The 27,977-nt window shown below is 37.5% G+C and overlaps 5 protein-coding genes across 11 annotated transcripts; 1 reads left to right on the top strand and 4 right to left on the bottom strand.

Moving 5' to 3' along the window:
* Positions 1 to 362: 362 nt before the first annotated feature.
* LOC306906830 (beta-1,4 N-acetylgalactosaminyltransferase 1-like) lies at positions 363 to 2,622 on the bottom strand. The gene is made up of 5 exons (XM_079478503.1): positions 2,437 to 2,622; positions 2,165 to 2,349; positions 1,775 to 1,915; positions 843 to 1,080; positions 363 to 716 (listed from the first exon to the last, which is right to left on the bottom strand). The coding sequence occupies exons 1-5, from the start codon at positions 2,468 to 2,470 to the stop codon at positions 499 to 501; spliced, it is 816 nt and encodes a 271-aa protein (XP_079334629.1). The 5' UTR covers positions 2,471 to 2,622; the 3' UTR covers positions 363 to 498.
* LOC306906829 (beta-1,4 N-acetylgalactosaminyltransferase 1-like) lies at positions 2,510 to 5,493 on the bottom strand. The gene is made up of 5 exons (XM_079478502.1): positions 5,340 to 5,493; positions 5,068 to 5,252; positions 4,678 to 4,818; positions 3,746 to 3,983; positions 2,510 to 3,619 (listed from the first exon to the last, which is right to left on the bottom strand). The coding sequence occupies exons 1-5, from the start codon at positions 5,371 to 5,373 to the stop codon at positions 3,402 to 3,404; spliced, it is 816 nt and encodes a 271-aa protein (XP_079334628.1). The 5' UTR covers positions 5,374 to 5,493; the 3' UTR covers positions 2,510 to 3,401.
* Positions 5,413 to 19,164, bottom strand: b4galnt1a (beta-1,4-N-acetyl-galactosaminyl transferase 1a). Of its 4 annotated transcripts, none has more exons than XM_079478498.1 (12): positions 19,082 to 19,164; positions 18,820 to 18,900; positions 17,819 to 18,048; positions 16,161 to 16,337; positions 13,956 to 14,062; positions 12,414 to 12,454; positions 9,976 to 10,156; positions 8,244 to 8,336; positions 7,970 to 8,157; positions 7,580 to 7,720; positions 6,649 to 6,886; positions 5,413 to 6,522 (listed from the first exon to the last, which is right to left on the bottom strand). In XM_079478498.1, the coding sequence occupies exons 3-12, from the start codon at positions 18,025 to 18,027 to the stop codon at positions 6,305 to 6,307; spliced, it is 1,593 nt and encodes a 530-aa protein (XP_079334624.1). In that variant the 5' UTR covers positions 18,028 to 18,048; positions 18,820 to 18,900; positions 19,082 to 19,164; the 3' UTR covers positions 5,413 to 6,304. The 4 variants fall into 4 exon arrangements, with proteins under 4 accessions (XP_079334624.1, XP_079334625.1, XP_079334626.1 ...); XM_079478499.1 differs by having other exon boundaries at positions 19,048 to 19,088; XM_079478500.1 differs by lacking the exon at positions 16,161 to 16,337.
* A 1,049-nt stretch (positions 19,165 to 20,213) lies between these two features.
* Positions 20,214 to 26,312, top strand: c1galt1la (core 1 synthase, glycoprotein-N-acetylgalactosamine 3-beta-galactosyltransferase 1, like a). 3 transcript variants are annotated; one of them, XM_079477653.1, is made up of 4 exons: positions 20,214 to 20,579; positions 21,804 to 22,207; positions 23,120 to 23,784; positions 24,614 to 26,311. In XM_079477653.1, the coding sequence occupies exons 2-4, from the start codon at positions 21,949 to 21,951 to the stop codon at positions 24,950 to 24,952; spliced, it is 1,263 nt and encodes a 420-aa protein (XP_079333779.1). In that variant the 5' UTR covers positions 20,214 to 20,579; positions 21,804 to 21,948; the 3' UTR covers positions 24,953 to 26,311. The 3 variants fall into 3 exon arrangements, with proteins under 3 accessions (XP_079333779.1, XP_079333778.1, XP_079333780.1); XM_079477652.1 differs by having other exon boundaries at positions 20,223 to 20,579; positions 21,764 to 22,207; positions 24,614 to 26,312; XM_079477654.1 differs by having other exon boundaries at positions 20,256 to 20,579; positions 21,968 to 22,207; positions 24,614 to 25,229.
* tac3a (tachykinin precursor 3a) lies at positions 25,904 to 27,774 on the bottom strand. Of its 2 annotated transcripts, none has more exons than XM_079477655.1 (7): positions 27,660 to 27,774; positions 27,200 to 27,312; positions 27,031 to 27,130; positions 26,903 to 26,935; positions 26,768 to 26,821; positions 26,549 to 26,627; positions 25,904 to 26,395 (listed from the first exon to the last, which is right to left on the bottom strand). In XM_079477655.1, the coding sequence occupies exons 2-7, from the start codon at positions 27,299 to 27,301 to the stop codon at positions 26,377 to 26,379; spliced, it is 387 nt and encodes a 128-aa protein (XP_079333781.1). In that variant the 5' UTR covers positions 27,302 to 27,312; positions 27,660 to 27,774; the 3' UTR covers positions 25,904 to 26,376. The 2 variants fall into 2 exon arrangements, with proteins under 2 accessions (XP_079333781.1, XP_079333782.1); XM_079477656.1 differs by having other exon boundaries at positions 26,234 to 26,395; positions 26,549 to 26,624.
* Positions 27,775 to 27,977: the final 203 nt, after the last annotated feature.

Below are 27,977 nucleotides of genomic sequence, written 5' to 3'. Positions count from 1 at the left end.
ACACTGACATACTTAACTATTGTGACATTTGTAGATGAGGTGGCGAAGGTTTGCTTTGACAGCCTACCATTAACCCTCCCGATATAAAACTTAACACAGTGTTTTTCAAAATACAATGGTTCAACCGGAAAAAAGAAACACAAATCAATCAAATACCCTAAATAAGTACAATACAAAAACAAACTAACAAAACAAATAAAGTATTTTCTGTAACAATTTAGAACAATTTGGTCCACTGGTTAACTGCTGCCATCTTGTGGAGTGAAACGGAAATACTATTTAATTTATGAATAAACAACCATCAAAACTGTTCTGTTGAGATGTATATTGGCATTATGTGATATATTTTTTCCCTTTGTTTTTTTTTGTCAGAATCTAGCTTTTTAAAATATATATTTCTACAGATATTAATTTACAGGACATGTCGACTTGTTCTCTGCTATTCCCTCGTTCTGGCAGAATATCTCCCTGAATGGCTGCCAGTCCTGCAGATGTTGTCTATTCGCTAGTGACACATTTAAAATGGTTCTTCAGATAGTAAAGATCATATTCATTAACATCTTTTTCTTTTTCGGAAGGATAGCGGAACGCAGAGTAGGCTTTGTCAGTCTCGGACTGTCCCCATGGTAACATTCCCATGATCTTCGATGCGTGATTGATGATGACATCATCACACGAGCCCACGTGAAGAGTGCCAAGTCCATCAGTAAAAAATGCTGAAACAAAAATATGACAATTTAAAAGTATTATTATTACACTGACTAACTAATTTAAGTAATAATAAAACTCCCAATACAAGAAATAATAACATTTCAAAATATACAGTATATTTTTCATCTCACCTAAATGACCAACCCGTGCTAGGCGTGGGTCAAAGGCCACTCTTCGTATCTTCTCTGTACGAGCCATGAAGAAATTAATGACAGCATCTGCGACCACACAATTTGGAAATCCCTCGATAACGTGATGGTATCCGTTCCTTATGTGTAGACAATCTCCCTCCTCATCACCTGCATCCGTGGATATGATGTGTCGATAGGTGGCAGTGTATCCCGTCACTTCCCTGACCGCACCTCCCACCTCACAATGCAAACACACACATACATGTACAGTTTATTACTGTATTAGTGAGGACCTCTGACATGAACAATCGCATTTTAATACTAAAAAAATATTATTTACTAAACCATTCCATAGGGTCCACACCCTGTTTTAACACTACAGACTGATTCAAATATTTGCGCAGGTTTAATGCTGGCGGGTCTAGGGGTGGGGCCAGTGAAATCTTATTGGCTAAGTGCAACCATCCTCACAGGTCCTCTGTAGCCTACACCTTTTGTGGTTGTTTGGATTACAAGTTGACGACGTTAAATACAGTTATAAACAGGGTGTGAAAGGTTTTGAGCTGGTCGGCATTCTACCACTTTAAGAAGAAGTCGAAAACTCATTTGACCGGATTGTGTTTGTGGTGCAAGGTTGAAAGCGTTCGAGCAGCTACAAAAATTCTCACAATTTCAGACTTCTAGCACACAAAGCGTAGGAGGAGGCCTCAGGGCTGTCAAGGCAGAAATGAAAAAATGCTGCTTTCAGTATATTTTTCTGTCATCTCCATTGTCTTGCCGAGAAATGCACCCACCCTTCCCACAATGGTTAGGGTGAGGTGTAAGGGTAGGGGTTTGGATTAGGTTTAGGTGTGGGGAACAAATAAAATGTTGCTGAACAAGGTAAAGACATACACAGAAATGTGCAGGTTAATCCAATCTGACTCACTCACCAGGTCCAAAGTCGTTCTTTCCAAAATATCCACCATCTTTTCAAGTTTGGTGTTTGAGGTGAAAATAAAGTCATCATCCACCCAAAGCACGTATTTGGTCGTCACCTTAGAGACTGCCAGGTTGCGGCCAGCAAACCAGCCCTGTGTTGAGGAGGAGACAGCACTTGAGACCATCCATTTCACAACAATTTGGTCACACAACAATTATACAATTAACACAGAGATCAAGACAATTTTTGCAAGATGTAAACAATGCCGGTCCAGATGCACACACTCTTTCAGTTTTTTTAAACACTAGACAAATGTTACAACCAACAGAATTTAAAACTGAATCAAGATGTTAAATCAAGCAGATGCAGGAAGAATAAAATTGATGCAGTATAAATATACCTTCCCAAAAGGCATGAGATAATGTTCAATGTAAGGGCCTTTCACTGGTTTTGGATCCTTGGTGTCATCAGCTATCACTACAGTCACAGTGGGGTAAAACTTTCGAATGCTGTCAATCAAATCTTGAAGTTTATCATAGCGTAGAAATGTTTTTGTGGCAATGGTAACGAGAGTGCTGACATTGTCTGTAAGAACATGAGTTAACCATTGTAAAATCCCTAAAACGGTGATAAAAAACTTTTGATTATCAAATTGATAATTAATGATTATACCGCTTCTGGGTCCAGGGTTGTAGAATGTATGCATCGGTGGATGTCTGATCTTAAAAAAGGGAACCAAAATTAATGCTTGCAACAACAGACTTTATTGATCAGTTTGCACAGTGCAGGAAAGAGTGGAGTGGTTGGCAAAATCTCTCTACAAAATGTGGCAGAACACATAAAAGATGCAAAAACTAATATACACACAATATCAAAATATGTTTGCAAAATTCTGCATTCTCTTTTCAAGTTATACAATTGTGAAACACACTGCATATGGCTGGCATATGTTTTTAATTTAGAAGGCACACTTTAAAAAAAAGCTACAACATTATATACCAACGAACCACAAACAAAGAAGGTTATTTTCCACGTCTAGCATCGCACTTTAAATAAATTGTATCAGTAAGGTGCATCATGTTTATAAACAGTTCTAAATCTTCGAAAAAAGAAAATATAAACAGTTTTATCTATTAACAAACACTGACATACTTAACTATTGTGACATTTGTAGATGAGGTGGCGAAGGTTTGCTTTGACAGCCTACCATTAACCCTCCCGATATAAAACTTAACACAGTGTTTTTCAAAATACAATGGTTCAACCGGAAAAAAGAAACACAAATCAATCAAATACCCTAAATAAGTACAATACAAAAACAAACTAACAAAACAAATAAAGTATTTTCTGTAACAATTTAGAACAATTTGGTCCACTGGTTAACTGCTGCCATCTTGTGGAGTGAAACGGAAATACTATTTAATTTATGAATAAACAACCATCAAAACTGTTCTGTTGAGATGTATATTGGCATTATGTGATATATTTTTTCCCTTTGTTTTTTTTGTCAGAATCTAGCTTTTTAAAATATATATTTCTACAGATATTAATTTACAGGACATGTCGACTTGTTCTCTGCTATTCCCTCGTTCTGGCAGAATATCTCCCTGAATGGCTGCCAGTCCTGCAGATGTTGTCTATTCGCTAGTGACGCATTTAAAATGGTTCTTCAGATAGTAAAGATCATATTCATTAACATCTTTTTCTTTTTCGGAAGGATAGCGGAACGCAGAGTAGGCTTTGTCAGTCTCGGACTGTCCCCATGGTAACATTCCCATGATCTTTGATGCGTGATTGATGATGACATCATCACACGAGCCCACGTGAAGAGTGCCAAGTCCATCAGTAAAAAATGCTGAAACAAAAATATGACAATTTAAAAGTATTATTATTACACTGACTAACTAATTTAAGTAATAATAAAACTCCCAATACAAGAAATAATAACATTTCAAAATATACAGTATATTTTTCATCTCACCTAAATGACCAACCCGTGCTAGGCGTGGGTCAAAGGCCACTCTTCGTATCTTCTCTGTACGAGCCATGAAGAAATTAATGACAGCATCTGCGACCACACAATTTGGAAATCCCTCGATAACATGATGGAATCCGTTCCTTATGTGTAGACAATCTCCCTCCTCATCACCTGCATCCGTGGATATGATGTGTCGATAGGTGGCAGTGTATCCCGTCACTTCCCTGACCGCACCTCCCACCTCACAATGCAAACACACACATAGATGTACAGTTTATTACTGTATTAGTGAGGACCTCTGACATGAACAATCGCATTTTAATACTAAAAAAATATTATTTACTAAACCATTCCATAGGGTCCACACCCTGTTTTAACACTACAGACTGATTCAAATATTTGCGCAGGTTTAATGCTGGCGGGTCTAGGGGTGGGGCCAGTGAAATCTTATTGGCTAAGTGCAACCATCCTCTCAGGTCCTCTGTAGCCTACACCTTTTGTGGTTGTTTGGATTACAAGTTGACGACGTTAAATACAGTTATAAACAGGGTGTTAAATGTTTTGAGCTTGTCGGCATTCTACCACTTTAAGAAGAAGTCGAAAACTCATTTGACCGGATTGTGTTTGTGGTGCAAGGTTGAAAGCGTTCGAGCAGCTACAAAAATTCTCACAATTTCAGACTTCTAGCACACAAAGCGTAGGAGGAGGCCTCAGGGCTGTCAAGGCAGAAATGAAAAAATGCTGCTTTCAGTATATTTTTCTGTCATCTCCATTGTCTTGCCGAGAAATGCACCCACCCTTCCCACAATGGTTAGGGTGAGGTGTAAGGGTAGGGGTTTGGATTAGGTTTAGGTGTGGGGAACAAATAAAATGTTGCTGAACAAGGTAAAGACATACACAGAAATGTGCAGGTTAATCCAATCTGACTCACTCACCAGGTCCAAAGTCGTTCTTTCCAAAATATCCACCATCTTTTCAAGTTTGGTGTTTGAGGTGAAAATAAAGTCATCATCCACCCAAAGCACGTATTTGGTCGTCACCTTAGAGACTGCCAGGTTGCGGCCAGCAAACCAGCCCTGTGTTGAGGAGGAGACAGCACTTGAGACCATCCATTTCACAACAATTTGGTCACACAACAATTATACAATTAACACAGAGATCAAGACAATTTTTGCAAGATGTAAACAATGCCGGTCCAGATGCACACACTCTTTCAGTTTTTTTAAACACTAGACAAATGTTACAACCAACAGAATTTAAAACTGAATCAAGATGTTAAATCAAGCAGATGCAGGAAGAATAAAATTGATGCAGTATAAATATACCTTCCCAAAAGGCATGAGATAATGTTCAATGTAAGGGCCTTTCACTGGTTTTGGATCCTTGGTGTCATCAGCTATCACTACAGTCACAGTGGGGTAAAACTTTCGAATGCTGTCAATCAAATCTTGAAGTTTATCATAGCGTAGAAATGTTTTTGTGGCAATGGTAACGAGAGTGCTGACATTGTCTGTAAGAACATGAGTTAACCATTGTAAAATCCCTAAAACGGTGATAAAAAACTTTTGATTATCAAATTGATAATTAATGATTATACCGCTTCTGGGTCCAGGGTTGTAGAATGTATGCATCGGTGGATGTCTGATCTTAAAAAAGGGAACCAAAATTAATGCTTGCAACAACAGACTTTATTGATCAGTTTGCACAGTGCAGGAAAGAGTGGAGTGGTTGGCAAAATCTCTCTACAAAATGTGGCAGAACACATAAAAGATGCAAAAACTAATATACACACAATATCAAAATATGTTTGCAAAATTCTGCATTCTCTTTTCAAGTTATACAATTGTGAAACACACTGCATATGGCTGGCATATGTTTTTAATTTAGAAGGCACACTTTAAAAAAAAGCTACAACATTATATACCAACGAACCACAAACAAAGAAGGTTATTTTCCACGTCTAGCATCGCACTTTAAATAAATTGTATCAGTAAGGTGCATCATGTTTATAAACAGTTCTAAATCTTCGAAAAAAGAAAATATAAACAGTTTTATCTATTAACAAACACTGACATACTTAACTATTGTGACATTTGTAGATGAGGTGGCGAAGGTTTGCTTTGACAGCCTACCATTAACCCTCCCGATATAAAACTTAACACAGTGTTTTTCAAAATACAATGGTTCAACCGGAAAAAAGAAACACAAATCAATCAAATACCCTAAATAAGTACAATACAAAAACAAACTAACAAAACAAATAAAGTATTTTCTGTAACAATTTAGAACAATTTGGTCCACTGGTTAACTGCTGCCATCTTGTGGAGTGAAACGGAAATACTATTTAATTTATGAATAAACAACCATCAAAACTGTTCTGTTGAGATGTATATTGGCATTATGTGATATATTTTTTCCCTTTGTTTTTTTTGTCAGAATCTAGCTTTTTAAAATATATATTTCTACAGATATTAATTTACAGGACATGTCGACTTGTTCTCTGCTATTCCCTCGTTCTGGCAGAATATCTCCCTGAATGGCTGCCAGTCCTGCAGATGTTGTCTATTCGCTAGTGACGCATTTAAAATGGTTCTTCAGATAGTAAAGATCATATTCATTAACATCTTTTTCTTTTTCGGAAGGATAGCGGAACGCAGAGTAGGCTTTGTCAGTCTCGGACTGTCCCCATGGTAACATTCCCATGATCTTTGATGCGTGATTGATGATGACATCATCACACGAGCCCACGTGAAGAGTGCCAAGTCCATCAGTAAAAAATGCTGAAACAAAAATATGACAATTTAAAAGTATTATTATTACACTGACTAACTAATTTAAGTAATAATAAAACTCCCAATACAAGAAATAATAACATTTCAAAATATACAGTATATTTTTCATCTCACCTAAATGACCAACCCGTGCTAGGCGTGGGTCAAAGGCCACTCTTCGTATCTTCTCTGTACGAGCCATGAAGAAATTAATGACAGCATCTGCGACCACACAATTTGGAAATCCCTCGATAACATGATGGAATCCGTTCCTTATGTGTAGACAATCTCCCTCCTCATCACCTGCATCCGTGGATATGATGTGTCGATAGGTGGCAGTGTATCCCGTCACTTCCCTGACCGCACCTCCCACCTCACAATGCAAACACACACATAGATGTACAGTTTATTACTGTATTAGTGAGGACCTCTGACATGAACAATCGCATTTTAATACTAAAAAAATATTATTTACTAAACCATTCCATAGGGTCCACACCCTGTTTTAACACTACAGACTGATTCAAATATTTGCGCAGGTTTAATGCTGGCGGGTCTAGGGGTGGGGCCAGTGAAATCTTATTGGCTAAGTGCAACCATCCTCTCAGGTCCTCTGTAGCCTACACCTTTTGTGGTTGTTTGGATTACAAGTTGACGACGTTAAATACAGTTATAAACAGGGTGTTAAATGTTTTGAGCTTGTCGGCATTCTACCACTTTAAGAAGAAGTCGAAAACTCATTTGACCGGATTGTGTTTGTGGTGCAAGGTTGAAAGCGTTCGAGCAGCTACAAAAATTCTCACAATTTCAGACTTCTAGCACACAAAGCGTAGGAGGAGGCCTCAGGGCTGTCAAGGCAGAAATGAAAAAATGCTGCTTTCAGTATATTTTTCTGTCATCTCCATTGTCTTGCCAAAAATGTACCCACCCTTCCCACAATGGTTAGGGTGAGGTGTAAGGGTAGGGGTTTGGATTAGGTTTAGGTGTGGGGAACAAATAACAAGTTGCTGAACAAGGTAAAGACATACACAGAAATGTGCAGGTTAATCCAATCTGACTCACTCACCAGGTCCAAAGTCGTTCTTTCCAAAATATCCACCATCTTTTCAAGTTTGGTGTTTGAGGTGAAAATAAAGTCATCATCCACCCAAAGCACGTATTTGGTCGTCACCTTAGAGACTGCCAGGTTGCGGCCAGCAAACCAGCCCTGTGTTGAGGAGGAGACAGCACTTGAGACCATCCATTTCACAACAATTTGGTCACACAACAATTATACAATTAACACAGAGATCAAGACAATTTTTGCAAGATGTAAACAATGCCGGTCCAGATGCACACACTCTTTCAGTTTTTTTAAACACTAGACAAATGTTACAACCAACAGAATTTAAAACTGAATCAAGATGTTAAATCAAGCAGATGCAGGAAGAATAAAATTGATGCAGTATAAATATACCTTCCCAAAAGGCATGAGATAATGTTCAATGTAAGGGCCTTTCACTGGTTTTGGATCCTTGGTGTCATCAGCTATCACTACAGTCACAGTGGGGTAAAACTTTCGAATGCTGTCAATCAAATCTTGAAGTTTATCATAGCGTAGAAATGTTTTTGTGGCAATGGTGACGAGAGTGCTGACATTGTAGTCTGTAAGAACATGAGTTAACCATTGTAAAATCCCTAAAACGGTGATAAAAAACTTTTGATTATCAATTGATAATTAATGATTATACCGCTTCTGGGTCCAGGGTTGTAGAATGTGGGCATCGGTGGATGTCTGATCTTAATAGTGAACGATGCTTGGAATCCAGTTGTTTTAAATTGAACTGTTTGAACAAAATAATAGTTACATATTTAAAAAAAACACCAGAACACCTGAGCCAAAAAAAGGAAGTACATCACGAAAGTAGTCAAGTGTTCAAGTTTGACAAGTTCAGTCTTTTTGTGGTGTTTCTTTCCTAAACGAATCTTTGTTTTGACGTGATAATGATTTAAAGGGTCATTCATCAGGAGACCTGCTTCGTTCTTGAATAGATCATCCGTTTTGAACAAATTAGTTAAATGATTCACTGACTCCTCCTGAACACTTCAGTTTTACATTTAAAGCCCCACTGCATGGCTGCAATGCAGTATTATTTGATGTGTAGACAAAGTTTCAAGTAATAAATGCAGAGAGCGTGAGACACATCGAGTGACCCCGCTTGCCTTTAAAATAACCAATAGCGTTTCGTTCACGGCAGTCAGCCTGGCAAAGCTGCATGTAACAGCCTAATAGTCACAGTGGTGTAAGAGTCTATTTGCAAAGAATAGGAAGATCAGTGATACTAGTGATGTTTCATTTGAAGCTTGTTATTTACGTTGGTGAGTATCATTGGCATTTGTCTCATCCTTTACTCACCAAGGCTGCCATGTATGATCTCTTCCATAGAGCCTTCACATACATTCTGTGTAGACTTGAAAACGGGTTAGATAAGTTTTCTTTGCGGATTTGCATGTATACAATGAACAGTTCTGCCGAACGTGGCCCCCGGGCCGTACATTGCCCATCTCCCATGTAGTTCGTTATGAGTCATTCACCATGTAGGACATGATAAATGTGCAAACAAATGGCTGATTTGAGGCGCTGTTCTGCAGCTCTCTTAAGCGAAGGGGGCGGGATTCTTTGAATTCTATGATTGGACGAGAACTTTGGCAAGAGGCTGAAGTGTAGTGTGTCAGTTTTGAATGCTTATATCTTCTATATGGGAATTTTATTAGCGCGTAGGAGCATATCAGTTTATTGACGTTCTTAAGGCTCACTCATTTTTAATAAAAGAAAAAAAAACTTTCATTTTGATTTCACTGAGGCTTTAAAGTAAGCCTAACATTTCCCTTTATGAACATTGCTGTGTAGATGAAAATGGTCTCACATTTGAATTAGTTTCCTGTGAAAAAAATGTTCTAGTGTTCTTTAGTATTTACCACAGTAAACTTTACCAAAATTCCTACATAGACACTAGTCTTACTATAGTATAGTTTTTGACACTCTTGTTCGTAGTATTACTGTATACTACAGCATCTGTTTCAATTTATCCAATTACAAGGTTAATTAGGCTAATTAATACTACAAAATATTGTAGTGTACAGTATAATACAAGTGTATACAAAATATTTCATTTAGATCTGTCTCTATTTTGTAGATTTTTATGGTCGCATGACAACCCTAGCGTGATAGTAGTTTTGGCATCAAGTAAATATTAGTCTTTGCCTGTGGTTCTGTCGGTGACCTGTTCAACAAGACTAGCCATGCTGCTACAAAAATTAATATTTGACATCGAGTAAATCATTCTCTGAGAATTCTAAACCTATTTGTTTAGCACCGGGGTTGCAGTGTAGAGAGTATGTTTTGTGGAAACCCCAGTTCCATTGTATTTGTAATGTTTGCCTGAAAAAGCTTTGTCTTTCAATGTGTTCTGAATCTCTTACCTACATCTGCTGTGTTGGGATGGAACTGTGTGTTTGTATAGGTGACAAACTGCAGCTGTCTGTTTAGTAGGGCCAGTGATTTGCTCACAAAACTAATGTGCATCTCTCCTTCTCCACTGATCTGCACTCCATCCACCAGAACTGCCGTATCAAATTTCCCCATCGTAGCTGAAAGATCTACCTGCAATTGGCACTTTTTGAAAAATACAGCTTGGCCAGACAGAGACGACATGAACATATAACTGCCATATTCAAAAACCATAAATAAATATTAGGGCTGTAATGGTACGCGTATTCCTACCGAACCGTAACGGGGAAAAAAACACATGAAGTCATCATTCTTATGCCCTACTTCCTTCGAAGGGCAGAGCCCTTGGAGTTTAGACTTGAGTGAACAGTGCATTTACATGCCATTATGTAGACGTTTGGAACGACATAATTTCCTCATCACCTACAGCTGTTATGTTCCTTTGACAAGGAAGCATTGTGTCTGTCAGCAGATGTCGCTGTTTTAATGGCATAACGTAAACATAAAACCTAACTGTTTGCAAATAAACAATACATTTTATATTTTGAAAACAGAAACATCTGCTGACGGACACAATGCTTAGTTTTCACAAGAACATGCCAGCTGAAGATAATAAGGGAAATTACATCACTACCTTTGCAAAGTGGCTTACAAACATCTACATAATGGGACGCATATGCACTGTTTACTCCAGAGTCTAAACTCCAAGAGCTCCACCCTTGGAAGGAGTAGGGCATAGGAATGATAACTAGGCTATATTTGGAATTTTGCCCATGACTGTACAGTATGAATACAAGTAACTTTACACCCCTGATAAATATTGAATAATAATTTACAAGCATGTATAAAGAGCACATGTTAGACAAGAGTAGGCACCGATACCACTTTTTAAGGATCGAGTACGAGTACCGATATTTTTTCTCTGGTACTCGCCGATACCAATGCCTGTTGTACAGTTTTTTTTGCTTTTGTTTTTATGTGGCAATTTTCTAACAACAACACAATGAGAATGAACATATCAGCATCTTTATTTTTAACAACTTGAACTCATATTATGAAAAAATAAATCATTCTTATGTGCTTATCACAAATTTTCAAAGCCCAAATTTCACAGTGTCCAATAACCTCAAAAGGGCAAAACCTAGGACATAAGCGTGCAGATTGCCATGCGTGGGTCGTCATCATTGATTTTGAAATATTTCCACAATGCTAATAGAGTGTTCACACCAAACGCGGTAAATCACGCTATTCCCGTGTAGTTGGACGCTTGAACATTTTGAGTTTACTCGCTTCATTCGCACGTGACATTCACGTCATGGGAGGGGCTTCTATCAGGCAGCTCCCGTCCTATTGCAAAATGGCGGACATGGATTTTGAGAGGGTAGCTGCGCATTATGTGCTATGGAAGGCTCATAATCATGTCACTACTAGAGCAGGCTCCTGATTGGTTAACGCGGCGCAAATTTTTGCCAAAGTTCAGATTTTTCAACTCGCGCGAATAACGCGAACGCTCAATCGCACCACAAGTTGGTCTATCGCGTCTTTGCATTGACTTAACATGTAAATCACTCGCTCTTAACGCTTCATTTGCGCTTGGTGTGAACACACTATGAGGCTGACATTGTGTCTGCTGCGGCTAGTGTCTCTGTGTGCACTGGAACGTTCTGTCAGTCACGCGAGGTATCGGTCTTTGGTATCGGGGAATTTTTGTCCCATCTTATGGGTAATTTTTAAAAAAATGAGATTTTTACATAATCTGAAAGCTGAATGATAACGCTTTCTACTTATGTGTGGGTTGTTAGGATATTACAATATCTGGTGAAGATACAACAGTTTAAATATCTGGATTCAAAGGGTGCAAATAAATCAAAATTTTGAAATAGTTGCATTTGAAGTTGTTAATCACAGGCACTATAGCAGGCCATCCACTCACAAAAATAAAGTTTTTATATGTGTCGGGTTGAAAATGTACAAAATATCTTAATGGAACCTTATATTTACTTAATATACAAATTATTTTTTGCATATAAGAAGAATCGATAATTTAGCCCAAAATACATCATATTTGTCTTTTACTAAAAATGTTCCTGTGGTACTTAAGACTGGTTTTGTGATCCTGGGTCACAATTGTACAAAAAACAAACAATGCAAAAGCAAGCATGAATTTCAACCATCCCAGCCCTTAAAACATCCATGTGAAACCATGGTATAAAAGCAGGAAGTACAAGAAAACCCACACAAATGAGAATTTCAGACAAATATTTTCAAATTATCCACCAATTCACTTAAACAGATAATTGTTAAGAATTGCCATGAGATTATGCTGAATGACCAAAGAAAGCTGTATTCCAGACAGCAATTTAATAATATTTATACATTATCACATCAAATGCAAAAATTTTAAACTTACCAAATGATGTCTCTCTTCGGATTTTACATTTAGACTCAAACCTAAACGTAAACACAAAATACAGGCTTATTGTGTGGCTTTGGTCATGTGTCATTCTTAGTACAGAGATGTATGCCGATAAAGTCTGTCTTTAGTAATCTACCATGTTTGACCTCAACTTACAATTACAGCTCTGTGATAAAATTATAATTTTTGCTGTGTTCAAGCTTATATTAAACATTGCTACAATTCAGAGGCTGTGTTTATTTGTAATTGTCATGCAATTCCTGTAATCCGAACAAGCAGATCGTTACAACAGGACACGTTACATTTGTTAGCATCAAGTGGGTTTCACAACTGAATATCTGATCGGATCTCTAGTTTACGGCACATTATTTTAAAAAGCCTGCAGTTTAAAAGTTGCCCCGGTGCGGGGAGAGATTAAACAGAACACATATAACGGGGAGGATGGCTTTGGTTACAATGACATCAGCTATAAGCAACACTATATAAGCTTTTGACTGTGTGTAATATTCAGAGCTTTGTTCCAAGATTACCAAACAGAATTTTTATGTCATTTAAACATTAATATAAACTGTTACAGGCAATAAATGTTAACAGCAATCTGAAAAAGAGTAAACTTTCCTCTGTAGTTGGCATCTGACAGGCTTCGGACAGAAGAGTGAGAATAATGAAAGCAGGCAAATATAAATCATATGAGTTAATAAAACTTGGACTTGCTAAGCAAAAAGATACTGTGATAATTAGTTCCTAGTACAACTTTTCCCCAAACAAGTTAGATTCCATCTAATCCAGTGCACACATGATCAACAAGCAGGTGCACTGCTGTTATATATGACGTTGTTGGTGATAACTATGAGTAAATATGGCACCTATTGGTTTTAATGGTTGCAATTCAATTCAATTCAATTTTATTTATAGAGCGCTTTTCACAATTTGCATTGTTCCAAAGCAGCTTTACAGGGGAAAATAAGAAAAACACAAAAAAGGTAAAACACAGTACATGCAAAGTACATAGTTTAACTTGTTATATAAACACCTAGTTAATAATATCTAATGTCAGCAGTTTCCCGGTGGTTTATTTAGCATATTTTGCATTAAGTGAATGCTTGGCTGAAAAGATGTGTCTTTAATCTAGATTTAAATTGGGCGAGTGTGTCTGATCCTCGAATAGTATCAGGAAGGCTATTCCAGAGTTTAGGTGCTACGTATGAGAAAGCTCGACTCCCTTTGGTGGATTTTTGAGATCTTTGTGATGGGTTGTAGTGTGACAGAAGCTCTGTTAGGTAGGTAGCGGCTAAACCCTTTAAGGCTTCATAAGTGATTAAAATAACTTGAAGTCAATAAGATACTTAATGGGTAGCCAGTGAAGGGTTGATAACATTGGGGTTATGTGATCGTATTTTCTGGACCTGGTTAGAACTCTGGCAGCTGCATTCTGAACTAACTGTAGTTTGTTTATTGACGGTCCCATTGGACCACAAATAATCCTTTAATGGTTGCGTTAAGACCAGTTGAGTAACTCTATAAGCAGTTTTTTACCGGGTATTAGAATGGTCCTGGTTGGTCTGACTTCCACACCCTGGGTAGGGTACTGGAGAGGGTTGTTGGCATCAGCTATGATAATGGAGTCTGCAGCGGTGAAGGTCCTTAAATGAATGGAGAGAACAAATCAGAGAAATTAGTTAACTTATTATGGTATGGCCATTATTTAGCTTTGTAGTGACTCAAAACTAACCCTCATGTCAGTTGAAACCTGTTTGGCATCAGTAAACTTTGGTCTGGACTTAAAAATAGAAACAGAAGGAGCACTCTTGATATGAGATGGCAACTGAAGTTTGGTGCCTTTTCTGAAGCTTGAATAACCAGGTTATATTAGTTTGGGGGGACTGTAAATGATGGACTACATAAGGGGATAGTAAATTGGCAGAGCATTCGTTTTTGGGCGAACTATCCATACAAATAATGAACTGTACGTCATGGGCGAAGCTAGCCCCTTTTTAAAAGGAGCTCAGCACCCCTAAAACTTGGAGTAAGAAATGTTGTTATTCTAAAAAGAATCGTCTTTTAGAAGGTTAAATAATTTCCAAAACATACTCCGTAGTTTTTGGATTAAAATGTATGTGTTAAGGATGAAAATGAAACATCCCCGCTTAGCAAATGGTGTCATCCTCTTCTCTTCTTCCTCTGTACCTGCACCGCTCAGCGCGAGACACACGCGGAGTGAGAACACGTTATGTAGTGTTGTGAATCAACTAAGTTGCTCCAAAGCTGTCTCACAATTCTTTCCTTTTACATAGAGTTGTTCCGATTGCGAAACCATATCGGTGAGTACTGTAGTCAGTATCCTGAATCACCATGGTACACCTATAACAAGTGTTTATTTTCGGACTATTTTAGTCCAGCGGGTCGCCGCCGCTGTGGAGTAGCACAGGACCCGGGTGACTCGTCCATGGTCATAAACGGAGAGAAGTAGCGCCGGTTAATATGTTCTTCCGCAAGACGCATTCAGTTCTGTTTATTAACTGCTAGCGCGTGAAACAAAAACAACTAAACTGCGGACCTGTGCCTCTGTTGTTAAATTTTATCGTTCATTTGATACTCATTTTAACAGTCTGGAGTCACGTAAACATGACGTCACGTGCGTCTTTTCTGGTCAGTCGTCATGGAAACGTGATCGCCCTGGCGTTTGGACCTGAGTGTCAGAGGAAGTGATTCTTTCTGAAGCGCAAGAGTGAGTCTGGTACAGTTCAGATTCGTGTTCCCTTCACTGAAAGTCTTTTAGTGCCTTGCGTCGGCTCCATACATGGCTCAGGAGGACCACGGGCCAAAGCAGACTCCAGCACCTAGCTGTGATGTCTATTGAGAAGGAGTTGCTTGAAATAATTGAACCCCAAAAGGTCATTGACAGGTTTGTCAGCCTCAAAGTGCGGCGACATAGATTAACTCTCAGGGGAAGTACTTTAAAGATTTCCCTCTATTTCTTTTTTTATATCTTTACTTTCTTAGTATTTTCAAGACCTCTGTAAATTATCTGGATATTTTGGACTTTACCCTCTTTTCTTATTTTATTTATTTATTGATGACTTATATTGGTTTATGAAAGTTCAGACTGGCGTGCAACCAGATAAAGATGGCCATTTGTAAATAATTTACAGAAGGTGAATTACATTTTGTTGTCCAAGTACCTGTTACATTGTTCAATGACAATAAGGATCTAATCTAACCAATCTGATGACTGTTGATACAGAAGGAGGAATATGGAGTTAAGGGTCAGGAAAAGCTGTGTGAAGAAGGTTTTGTGTTTGTTACAGGGGGCTGTCTGTGTGAACTCTCACAATTAAGCTGGTGTCCTGAAAAGGTCTCATCTCAAACCTTGTTTGTATGTGTTAGCGACCACTCATTCAGTATTTTAGGTTTAGTTAGTTAAAACAGCTCCGTTCTATCGTTCTTACTTTAAAGGGATTGCCATGCAAGGAGTTCTGATCTGCAAAAAAAGGTGTTGAAAAAAATCTGGATTTTTGAATCAATGTTAAAATGATTAAGTTATTTTTCAATAGACACATTTTTTGTTGTTGTGTGAAAAGAGGGGGGGGGGGGCTTTGCAGTGGGGCTCATTGGGTGCTCAGCACCCCTAAAGCTCTGACCCTAAAATCGCCCCTGCTGTACGTAAAGACAAGATTAGTGATTAGTGAGTTCAGAGCAATGGCCATTTTTAAGGGTATTTAGCAGTGCTTTTGGACATACCTCTTACGGAAACTGTGGTACTCCTTATTCCTGTATTGTTCTGCTCTTTGCAGATCTGCGCCTTGTAACATTGCATTTAGCTGAGTAGCTGATACTTGAGGAAACAATTGCTGAGCAAAGGGGAAATTAATGGGGGATTTTTCGCTTTCACAAACACATCCATTAATGGCAAGGGTTCTGTTTGAAAGTAAGTAAATTAGATTTTAATTACAGGATATAGAACTAAATCATTACAAAAACACACTTTTAATGAAAAACAATTAAGATGAAGACATTAGTACAATTAAAATAAGCTTAAAGGACAATTATGTAACTTTTAGCAGCATCTAGTGGTGAGGTTGTGAATCCAGAACCCTCAGCGATGACGTATTTTTGTAGGGTAACCCGGAAGTAATTGCCCTGCTGGTTCCCTTGACCGAAAGCCTATGTATTTTTCCCATAGATTTTTGGAAGATCGCAAAAATAAGCTCTGTGATTAAAAAAGGTTTATGATGTTTACACGTTTTGTCAAGATAATCTTTACAAATTAACTCAACATTTGCTACCTTTGAAGCCAAAATACAATCGGCGGAAGAAAAAGCAAACACGATGCTATAAACAGAGTACACTTAAAGTCGCTCGATAGCAACGTCACCACCACCAGGCATCCGACAACTCTTTCAAACACTATAAAAAATGTGTTCCCTGGTAGGTGTTTACTCTGTGAATGATTCCGCATCTAGGTTTTAAAAGATATGTGCCCATGTTGCATTATTATTTATTTATTTTTTATTGAAGAAACATATGTTAATTTACAAAGCCCATGTTGCATTATTTGTGAGCTTTATATGTGATGACATCTAACGTCCACGCCAAAGGAAGTAGTCGCTTTTAGCAACTTGTTAACAACATCTGTTTTTAAGACACAATAAGGCTTTAAAAAAATCTCAAGCGGGTTATAATTTGCGTTTTATGTCATAGAATAAAACGTGAAAATATTTAGATGTTTTGTTAACCACAGACATTATTTCCCATTAAACCCATTAAAAAAAATTTTTTTTGGGGCGATGGAACCGGAAGTCGCTTCCGGGGTTTGCATACAAAAATGCGTCATCTCTGAGGTACTCAATTGCAACCAACTGCTCACTCGACACCTCCCCCTCCCTTTCAAAGCACTACGGTGGCTGACACAAGATTAAGATGACGTCACATTTTCTTTGCCAATTAATATGCATCAATATGAATGAGTTGTTCAGATTAAAGATGGTTTTAGCATCCTTACGGTAACAATATAAAAAAAACATTATGTGGCTCAATCTTATGTTCCGGGGAACCGGGAAGTTAACTTTAGGTCAGGTCTGTATGTCCGATGAAATGATCTAGGCTATAAAAAATTAACAATGAAGCCCTGCCGCCCCACAACAAACAGAGTTGTAATTTACATTATCTTTTAGATTAAGATTAGATTAAAGTGAAATGTTATTAGAAGTTCCTAGGTTTTTCTGTTTGACTATCAAATTAAGTGGGTGCTTCTAGCTGTATATCATGGTCACATTACACGGCCAAGAGCTTGAATTTGGTTGGTAGCTAAATCTTGGTAGGTGCTCTGCGGTTAACTCTTACAGCAAAACAAAACTATGCTGGCCAACAGTATGTGTGTCAACAACAAATCTACACACCTTAAGATGTTTTCTTTGATGCGATAAGGAATATTGCCATTTTCATATTTCATCTGTCGCATCCTCTCATCCAGTAGCTTCTTTAAAGTGTCTCGTCCCCGTATGTCAATTGTAGTCATGGACCCCGAGTCCCAGTGGTAAATCAGTATGACTATGAGTGGAAATACCAGCAGCAAAACTGCCAGTGCTTTCTTATTCAAAACACGCATGATCTCCTGTGTACAAAAATGCTGAAAAACAAGTCAGATAATATTTAGACTTAAGTTAAGTATTGATAGTGACAGTTGCAGAATAGATCTCTCTAATTCCTACTTTGCATTCAACTATAGTAAAGTGCAGAATCTTGTACCTTGGCTTACAAGCACAAAGCGAAAGCTGTGTGAGTTCAAATGCAAAGCATACCAGGCTCATTTCCTTACATTTGAGTATTTATTTTCCTTTTTTTAAATCTAGTAAAATCTTTAAAATGCTGCTGTACTGTTGGCCAAATTCTACATCATGCTTCTCAAAAATGGCGTTAATAAGTAAATAAATCCTCATTGGTGAGGCTCCCACAAATTTGCTATGACAGCTGTAAAAATAATTCAAAACATCACCTTTGGGCAACGTGGGCAGCAATCTCAAAGGTACATATAAAAGGTAAAAATAGCCTATTAAAAGAGTCAAATGAAAACATTAGGAAGTACAGGCAGTACCATTATCTAAACAGCCTTGGAAGTACACAGGCATCGGTTCGTCAAAAAGAAGGCAAAAGTTTTTAAGCTGGGCCACAAGTCACACCATCAAATCTCAACACACTCATCGACTCAATCGTCGTGTCTATAAAATATCATTCATAATTTATCTGGTAAAACAAGTAGCCATATTGTCTTCTCACCGGATGAAACCTTGCTTTTACCTCCGCAAATGTTTTCACGTGACTCAAACAGATCTAAAATGTATCATTTTACCGATATATATTTCATGACCAAATGTACATAATATTAAACACCGTGCCTTACCCTAACCGTTGAGGAAACCCAAAAGACGAGTTGCGACAGTGTAACTCTCTTCCTTCCGTATGGTTTAGCTTAAGCCAACCGCTGCGAGTCAGAAATTGCGCATAAAGAAGTTTGATAAATTAGCATACTTTGAATAGGCAAAATCATATACTCGTGTTTTTTTGTACTGTCATAAGATGACATTTTTATATATAATATAATTTAATCAACTTATGTTATAATTATTACATGTGGCCAGCTACGAAAATCAACGGTAACCCACCTGCAATAAGTAAATGTGCATAAGTAAAAAAGCCTTGCACCTCAGTGAGTATCACGTGCGCATAACTGTGATCATTTGGGTTCGCCTATGCAATGGTTGCCAGATAATTAAAATACAGCTGTTACTCTCAGTAATTATTTATACCACGATGCTGCAAAAATACAATTAAATATGGATTTTGTTTATTTCAAATGTAATATCTTTGAAACACAATATGGATGTGCTAAAAACAAGCACTAGTGCACTTGGAAAAGAAAACAAATTGACAGAGGATGAATTTGGTCATATCACAAAATAATTAGGAATATGTTGTTTTTATCAAACGTTGTGCGTGTGTACATTTAAGTAGAAGAATACCAAGCCAAATGTAATTATTTCTGAAAACATGTACAGCAAAGGGCATTACATGGCAACCTTCAGAAGCGTGCATTTAATTGGAAATGTCAAGCTTGGCTACGTTTTTTTGTTAAGTTAAGCGTTAAAGGGATAGTTCACACAAAAATTCTGGCATCCGTACTTGTTCAACAGAACAGTAATCTGTCTGGATCTAGAAAGAGTATGATCACAACACCCTTCAATTGTGCATTGCCTGTCATGAATCTAAGCAAACACTTATGCATCAATTACTTAAAACCCATATAATAAAATAACCAAAATACTATATCATTCATATTCAAACAGAATATGGCCTGCTCTATCTTGACATCAAACATAAAGCCTGCCTTTCAGAATGTTGAGTTGTACCATGGACATAGACCACATCCTTTTTGGTATCTGAAAACAAAAGCTCCCTTTTAGCCAACACTTCACGGCTGTGAAATGCATAACTTTGTTTTACATTATGATTCAATCAAATATCACAAACTATGCATCATTTGAAATATGAAACACTCGAAATGTTCTGAACTTGATTTTGCAATCAATAAATGTTCAAAAATAGGGGGCTAAGGGGCTAATTAAATATAAAACCAACGTCATTGGTCTCAGGGTCGTTTATACGAGCTAATGGGGACATCTACTGGATGTAGAGAAGCACTTCGTTTTCCTTCTACAAAACTAGTAAAATCGAAGCAAGTGGGCGGGGCCTCCATGACAACCATTCCTCCAATCAAACACGTTAAAACAGCAACCTACCGGTGATGCTGATAAAATCAGCCTTCGCTTATGACAGAGCAGAGGCTCTATTCCATAGGTAATAGCACTTACAGAGAGGCACGTTAAGGCCAAATAAACACAAGCCGTATACAAAAAACAAACGGTCGAAAAGCTTGTGTTAAGACAAAGTAAGTCGGGAGATTGTAATCAATTAGAAATCCTCAACGTCTGCTTACGCATTGACGTAAGAACACGCAGTTAAACGCAACCTAACGCGCGACTCTCTGTACAACTGGTTAAAATCGACATGAAACCTTAAACATGAAAACATGGCTCTCGACATTCTTCAGACACGTATGACGGTCGGTGAGATGCGTGCAGAGTGGTGACAAACGATTACAAGGTATGGGCCTTTGTTCTTGATCTCTGGTACACATCTCATGTCAACAAAAGCGCAGGCAGCATCAGTAGGCTATGTGTATTCATACAATCATATGGAATATTTGCGAAATGTGCACTGAATAACATACTAAATAAACCATTGTGCAAAATGAGATAACTCCGTTAAAAAAAACAATCATGTTTTTTATTTTGTTATCATGTATTTATTGTGTTGTATTGTGTTAGTGAGCTGTAAACAAACCAACTGTAGTTTGATTGATATTAATTGTAATACACAATAAAAATATGGTTTTTGAAATATAAAGAGAACTTCACAAGTAATCTCACTTTGGAACCAAACTCTTCACGTTCTTATTCTTGCACAAATACATTGGCTAAATTATAAAAGATAAATAAATCATAAATTAAGCTCTAAAAGAATGTTTTTGGAAATGTGTTATAGTGTATACTTGATTAAATGTCAAATGCATTTATTTAAGGCATTTAGCAGATGCAGTCAAAGTCGTCTTATTATTTTAAGACAGAAGGATAAGCAGCAGCAGGTGTCTAATTCTAAGAAATTAGAACAAGAACAAAGATTTATCAGTCATCCAAGGTAACAAGCTTAGATTTGCCATTGTAGCACCCTAATGGAAACACATTTTAAACAATCAAAGTAAATACAGCCGTGGAAAAAAAGTAAGAAACCATTCCTAATTTTCATTTCAAATCAGCATTTCTAGATGTATTGTGGTCATTCCTGTCCAGTGTCTATTGAATATCAATACAATCAAACCTCAGAAGTGACAAAGTCACCCAACAGCAGTGTAAAAGACAGCATGACAAGATACTTTGTCTTTTCCTACATTCCTAAACGGATGTAACAATATTATTGATATCTAGTTATCGCAATAGTAAAATTGTCTCAATATTTCATAGTCACATGACTGTATGAAACGATTGGTCTTCCAGGCGTAACATAATGTAAGAAAAAATAACAAATGTTTCCTTTGGCCCGGTTCAAAACAGAGCAAAACCCCATGTAAAAATGACCAACTTTATTGCAGAGAAAAACTTGTTTACAATCTGGTATTTCTTTTTATTTAGGTCTATAATGCTCATTTTGCCCTTCATGACAACTATGAGGGGGTGTTTTTTGTTTATAATTTATCCGCTTAAATTATATTAAAATTCTGTGTATTTAAGGGCGTGGCCACTTGAGTGACCAAGTGTTTTCACCAACCAGGCCCCTCAGCTCCACCTACGTCTTGCCTTTTTGCCCTTTTTTATTATCCGGGAGTGACGTGCTGCCAAGATGGCGACGACAGGCTCCGCCCACTTTAAGCTTCAAAATTGCTCTTCACAAACCTACGGTTGACGTCTAGGACACTATGTCCATGTTTTATTCAGTCTATGGATCGGACACCATGAAAGGGTGGAATTCAAGGTGTGCGTTCTCCCTGGGCTTTCTGGTGGGCACCTGTACCCTGTACGTCTTCTTGAGGCAGGTGTGGTTTGAGGAGACCTTCAGCTGGCAGCGTGATGGCAAGAACCTTACTCCACCGTTGGGGCCAGAGCCAAAATACAACAATCTTACCCGGAGACTGGATGGATCTGCCCTGACCAACCTTATGCTGCCCCACCAGTCAGGTACAGAATTACACTGCTCTCTAGTGCATAATTTATCTCATTCATTACTGGCTGTTACATGATATAAGGCATTGTATAGTAAGACAGTTGATGCAGAACTTTCACTTTAATGCTTAATGGGAAAGTTTTTTTAATGGGAGAAAGTGTGTTTTATAGTAACAATAATTCTAGCAGTGTTTTATCAGGACTAGGGATGCATCAATATGGTAATTTTGGCCGATAAAGATAACCGATAATCTATATATGGCCGATATATATATATATATATATAATCTAAATATTTATAAAAAATTCCCTAAGACTGAAACAAAAGGCAAAAAGTGGACAACTGCTTTTAATTGAAAACATTCATTGCAGAAAACAAGGTATGTATTAGTTCTCTTTTCCCCTAAAAATAATGGACCAAGCCTTCTTTTCACTAGTTAACAATTCTTTAACCTTTAAACTTTTCTGTAATTTTTTTATGTTTTCCAGAGCAACCCAGAAAATTTTCTTAATAGCCACAGTCTAACAGTCTCGAGACAGAAAGCATTCAGGCAGCAGTCTGATTCAAACAATATGCTTTTGTTCCTATAATTGACACATTCTGTATCTAAATACTGTACCTACATCACCAATGTTTTGCTAAGTGAATGATCATGACAGAAAGACAGTATTGTACTGTATTTTAACTGTAAGAAGCGTACAGCTGAAGAAGTTTAACTTGATACAAATTATTTATAATTTATCAGCTATAATATATCGGCCTAAAATTGTATCATTGGCCGATACCGATAACATTAAAATGACCATTTATCGGCCGATAATTTATCGTGCATCCTTAATCAGGACTGTTTGGTAATTGAAAGTTCTCTCTATTGTACAGAAATATGCAATGGTCGAATGTCACATGTATATAATTTGTTTATACAGGAGAGGATGGTCATGTTGCGGATGAGCTATTTAGGAATGTGCGTATCTTGTGCTGGGTGATGACAGGGCCCAGTAATCTACAGTCAAAGGCTCGCCACGTAAAGGCCACATGGACTCGACACTGTAATGTAGTGTTGTTCATGAGCTCCGAAGAAGACCGAAGCTTTCCCACGGTGGGCCTCGGCACTGGAGAAGGTCGTGACCAGCTGTACTGGAAGACTATTCGAGCCTTCCACTACGCTCTGAAGAACCACGGTAATGATGCAGACTGGTTCCTCAAAGCCGACGATGACACTTTTGTTGTTGTGGACAACTTGCGCTGGATCTTGTCCAACTACACGGCAGATCAGCCCATCTACTTCGGCAAGAGATTCAAGCCGTACGCCAAGCAGGGCTACATGAGCGGCGGAGCTGGTTATGTGCTCAGTAAGGAGGCACTGAGACGATTCGTAGAGGGTTTTAACACTAAAGTTTGCACTCATACCACCTCAGTGGAGGACCTAGCTATGGGTCAGTGTTTGGAGAAAATGGGTGTGCTAGCCGGTGACTCCAGGGACACGCTGAAGCGAGAAACCTTTCATCCATTTATTCCTGAACATCATCTTACGGGCAAGTTCTCCAAGACCTTCTGGTACTGGAACTACTGCTTCTATCCTATTGTAGAGGTAAGTCACGCACACAAAATTTTTTTTTTATTAACAGCAGTGATGAATGTGGTCTCGTTGTCATTTTTTGTTCTTAAAAAACTGTTTATTTCATAGCTTATCGCACCTACACACAGCAAGTTTTTCATTTGCTAATGATTTCTTACAGAACTAATAGTTAGTTTCTCAAAAGCTTTAAGAACTAAACTATTAAACTGTCAAAAGTAATTTTCTATTCAAGATATTTTGGGTATTGATACAAAATCAGCAACCTTGTTTGAGATGTGTATTTTGGGAATGAAATTACATCTGATAATTTCAGCCTTCTCATGTTTTTAACAATGGATACAGATGGAGGACAGCATTTTTCAATAGCTTTTCTTTTATAAACTTGATGGTGTGATTCTGACTCCCTGGCTAATAGCCATACAAGACAAAAACAAGTGATTTCATCTTGTCAGGGTAATGAAAAGGAGACACATGCTATTCATAGAAAATCTATTTTGAATTCATAGAGTAAGAACATTCAACAAGATTATGCTGATACAATACAGGCTTGTAATTCTGAATATTCTGCATGTGGCATATAAACACTTTTACAGTGATTCACGTTGTTAAGTTTTGATTGTGAATGGCATTGTGGCATCATTTAAAAATGTAGAAACTTTAACACCTCCAGCACCTTTTTGTTAAACATTTGGGATTTTCTTTGCTGTTGCCATAATAATTGGATATACAGCAGGTGTCTAAATCTGTTTTTAATACATTTTTAATATCTCATGATAAAATTCAAATTGATTTGATTCTATTTAAATATCTTATATTTGTTCTGGTTTATATTTTCCAACAGGGTCCACAGTGCTGCTCTGATCTAGCAGTGTCTTTCCACTACGTAGACCCTTTGTTAATGTACACTCTTGAGTACTACACATATCGTTTGAGGGCATATGGTTATCAGCATCGCTATCATCCTCCGGTGCCTGCTGTACTAGCCCCAACCTCCCAAACTGTGAAGCCCACCAAAGTACCACAGACTACTGAGGAGCATGTTTACAAAAACTCATCCAATGCAGTGAAGCTCGGAACTGAAGCAAGAAAGACTTTTCAGACTGAGAAACTTACAAATGCAACACCGGAAGGAGACTCAATGGACAGTAGTTTAACATCATCACATCAGAGTCAAGAATAGCCATTAGCCAGGCTTTCAATACGATTGTGTTTTGATATGTGAATGTGACATTATTATGTGCAGTAGGACAGCAGTCAAATATGGCACTGAATGATATCCATAGTTAACTTGTGTTGTATTTTTATTTATTTAGGCTACTGAGCAGATGTATTTATACCTGATACTGTTGGATTATTTGGTACTTATTTATTTTTATTATTTGGATTTGTTGATAAGGTCCCTGATGCAGTGTATTTATTTTTTGGGCTTTTTTAATAAATTACTTTGCTGCCATGTTTTGGTGTGAGAAATGTAAGTTCGCATTGGATAATCATACATTATAGTCTGAAGATAGACTTAACAATTTTTTGTTGGAAGAATGATGTCCGTCTTTGGACTTTACATTAACATATAGTCATTTAGCAGACGCTTTTATCCAAAGCGAATTACAAATGAGGTAAACAATGAAAAGCATAAGCGCACTAAAGCTTGTCTCAAATAGCCTACCACAGTATACAAAGCTACGTTTTTTTAGACAGCAGATTAGCTCATAGCCTTAAGTTAAGTTTCAAAGGGAACCATTTTATAGTTTTTGTTCTTGTCTAATGGGATAGGATTTCTTAAAAACTGCATTTTACTAAGTCTTCAGAATTCGTTTTAATGTGTATTTTCTAAAGGAAATACATACTTGTACATTCACTTTTAAGTAAGATGTACGTTGTTCTCAATGATTGATTTCAAGGATGTCTCAGCTGCCACATTGACCGAACCTTGTAAAGATCTTCTTGGCATCAGAGTTATCTTACCAATGTAGTAAAGACACTCATTCCTATTTCATTAGTACTGCCAATAGTTCATTCAGCATTCCCATTATAAAGAAAAGGCTACATGCCCTCAAAACATACTTTTTCTAACAAACAGAATATCCGAGACCTTTCCCCCCAGTGAGTCATAATATTTTGAGAGTGATGTAAGTGACAAAGTAGATTAAAATGTTTATCTGCTCTTTCCACCAAAGTCTTCACAACACAGGTTTGAGATACACTTTTACATGATCATTAATGAACAAATATAGGCTATAGTCTGTTTACATTCTGCTGTTTTAAAATTTTAATTAATAAAACATTGTGTTTTTATTTACAAAAATCATGTTTTATACATTAGGAGGCAAAAATAACTTGAACTTTGAATGACTGATAGAGATATTGAAATGCAGACATAAGTTATATAGATGTGGCTATGTACAATCTATGTAAATGTATCATTTGCAGTTCAAAGAAACGGGTACACTATAGTAAATCATGTTTATTTGATTCATTTTATATAAATTTACTTTTGCTCGATCACGTTGGTAAAATAAATTACTTTTTGTTGTCACTCCAAAGAAATGCTTTGAAAAGATGTCTTGACAGGGTCGAACAGACGATTGACAAGGTATGAAATGCCTATAATCCACGACGAAACCTGCAGGAAAATGTTTAACGTAAATATTCAAATAAATAAACTCAATAATTTGACAACAGCAAATAGATGCACAAACAGTACTTCAGGTAAATGGCGTTGTAATATCTTTAGAGAGCCTGCAGGTGGCAGTACAGGCTGTCCAAAATCTCTCACCTCAGTTTGCACTTGTTAAAGAAGATGCCTCTTCCATTCGCGTCTGGATACTCTTTCCTCCACGGACGCCCAGCGTCTGCTAATTTAACAGTAAGTTTGAGATGCGTTAATGTATTTAAATAAAAAATATGTAATATTGTGGCTTAGGTGCTAAGAATCGCTACTTTATTAACAGCAATGGCATGTTCTAGCCTACTATTGAAGAGAAAGCGCTGTTACCGGAGTCGGAGCTTCGTCGACCCATGAGCCCAACAAAGATGTCATGCATTTCCCCTAAAAGGACAAATCATCATAATATTTTTAGTTTCGTAGAGTTTTAAGATAAAAAATAAATATCTATATATGTAATCTTACTTTTACGTTGGGGTGGTATACTATCATCTGCATCTGTAAAAACAGTTTTACATAAAAATACTTTAAACAACCCTTTTCTCAGGAAGAAGGTGCAAAATAAAATAAAAACGGTTTAATGATGCATTTACCGGCGTTCCGGCGTCCCATTAATCCGACGAAACTGTCATAGTCAATGTCATTGTATCTCTTTAGCAAGTTGTGAGCTGACAGCCGAAAACTTGGACTCTCCTGTGCATGAAATTATACGTTTTTTAAGCTGTTTGGTTTTATGAAGACAGGTAAAGATATTAGGCTTACGTTTGAAGTCGATCTTTGCGACTCTGGCTGCTGACAGCTGGATTCACTCCATCGGCTTTCAAGCACCAAAACCAAGAACAGTAACACTAATCCTCGGCACATCTTCACTCAATCTGAGGAGAAATAAATGTGTGGTTAACAGTAGCCTACTTCTTGAATTAAACTTTGTTTTAATTTAATGCAATGTTTAACAGATGCTATACACATTGATTTATAACCTATGATTCACTTAATGTCAAATTTACATTTACAATATGGCAGGACACTGATTTCGAAATGTTTAGTGAAACGCACCGATTCAATTGACAGCCTTTATGAGTGTTTGTGGTGTACCCTATGTATTTCTTTCAAATATTTCGAAAACCTAACCCTCCCAAAATCTAACTCTTGACTAGAGAACACTCCAAAATGTATGATAGCATCTTATCAGTAACAATACATTTAAGTACATGGCACTTACCTGAGCTGAGGCTAATGCTCTGTGGAAACAGGTAAGAAGCTCAACTGAGTTGCAGTTTGTGGTTGAGAAGTACAATCCTTTTGTAATGGATTATCAGACAAGAGACAGAGACAGGGAATCTCTGTCTGATCGTTAAATGATAGCAGCATGTGCGTAAGTCCAATCAGATGTCGCAGTGTAGGTGTGGTTTAGGTTTGTAGTCTGCATCAGCGATGATGACAATGCGATCGACAGTGACATCACAGTCGTGGAGCATTCCTTAAAAGGACATAACCGCAGCCCCCTTTGCCAACCCCCATCATCACTTATTCCTATTTT

This window comes from Barbatula barbatula (genome assembly GCF_947034865.1).
Source record: "Barbatula barbatula genome assembly, chromosome: 17".
In the NCBI taxonomy this organism is placed as follows: Eukaryota; Metazoa; Chordata; class Actinopteri; order Cypriniformes; family Nemacheilidae; genus Barbatula; species Barbatula barbatula.
This window is presented reverse-complemented; position numbering and strand designations above follow the sequence as displayed.

Excerpts from the sequence above, each read along its gene's own strand:
- LOC306906830 (XM_079478503.1), bottom strand. The coding sequence starts at position 2,470 with ATGCATACATTCTACAACCCTGGACCCAGAAGCG. Across the intron at positions 2,350-2,436 it reads CAACCCTGGACCCAGAAGCG|ACAATGTCAGCACTCTCGTT; the intron begins GTATAATCATTA and ends ATGTTCTTACAG. Across the intron at positions 1,916-2,164 it reads ATCTCATGCCTTTTGGGAAG|GGCTGGTTTGCTGGCCGCAA; the intron begins GTATATTTATAC and ends TCCTCAACACAG.
- LOC306906829 (XM_079478502.1), bottom strand. The coding sequence starts at position 5,373 with ATGCATACATTCTACAACCCTGGACCCAGAAGCG. Across the intron at positions 3,984-4,677 it reads AAAGAACGACTTTGGACCTG|GTGGGAGGTGCGGTCAGGGA; the intron begins GTGAGTGAGTCA and ends TTGCATTGTGAG. Across the intron at positions 3,620-3,745 it reads AGCACGGGTTGGTCATTTAG|CATTTTTTACTGATGGACTT; the intron begins GTGAGATGAAAA and ends TTTTTGTTTCAG.
- b4galnt1a (XM_079478498.1), bottom strand. The coding sequence starts at position 18,027 with ATGCGTGTTTTGAATAAGAAAGCACTGGCAGTTTTGCTGCTGGTATTT. Across the intron at positions 10,157-12,413 it reads CCGAAGAGAGACATCATTTG|GTAGATCTTTCAGCTACGAT; the intron begins GTAAGTTTAAAA and ends TGCCAATTGCAG. Across the intron at positions 8,158-8,243 it reads CAACCCTGGACCCAGAAGCG|ACTACAATGTCAGCACTCTC; the intron begins GTATAATCATTA and ends ATGTTCTTACAG.
- c1galt1la (XM_079477652.1), top strand. The coding sequence starts at position 21,949 with ATGTCCATGTTTTATTCAGTCTATGGATCGGACACCATGAAAGGGTGG. Across the intron at positions 22,208-23,119 it reads TATGCTGCCCCACCAGTCAG|GAGAGGATGGTCATGTTGCG; the intron begins GTACAGAATTAC and ends TTGTTTATACAG. Across the intron at positions 23,785-24,613 it reads GCTTCTATCCTATTGTAGAG|GGTCCACAGTGCTGCTCTGA; the intron begins GTAAGTCACGCA and ends ATTTTCCAACAG.
- tac3a (XM_079477655.1), bottom strand. The coding sequence starts at position 27,301 with ATGTGCCGAGGATTAGTGTTACTGTTCTTGGTTTTGGTGCTTGAAAGC. Across the intron at positions 26,936-27,030 it reads AATGGGACGCCGGAACGCCG|ATGCAGATGATAGTATACCA; the intron begins GTAAATGCATCA and ends CTGTTTTTACAG. Across the intron at positions 26,822-26,902 it reads TATACCACCCCAACGTAAAA|GGGAAATGCATGACATCTTT; the intron begins GTAAGATTACAT and ends TTGTCCTTTTAG.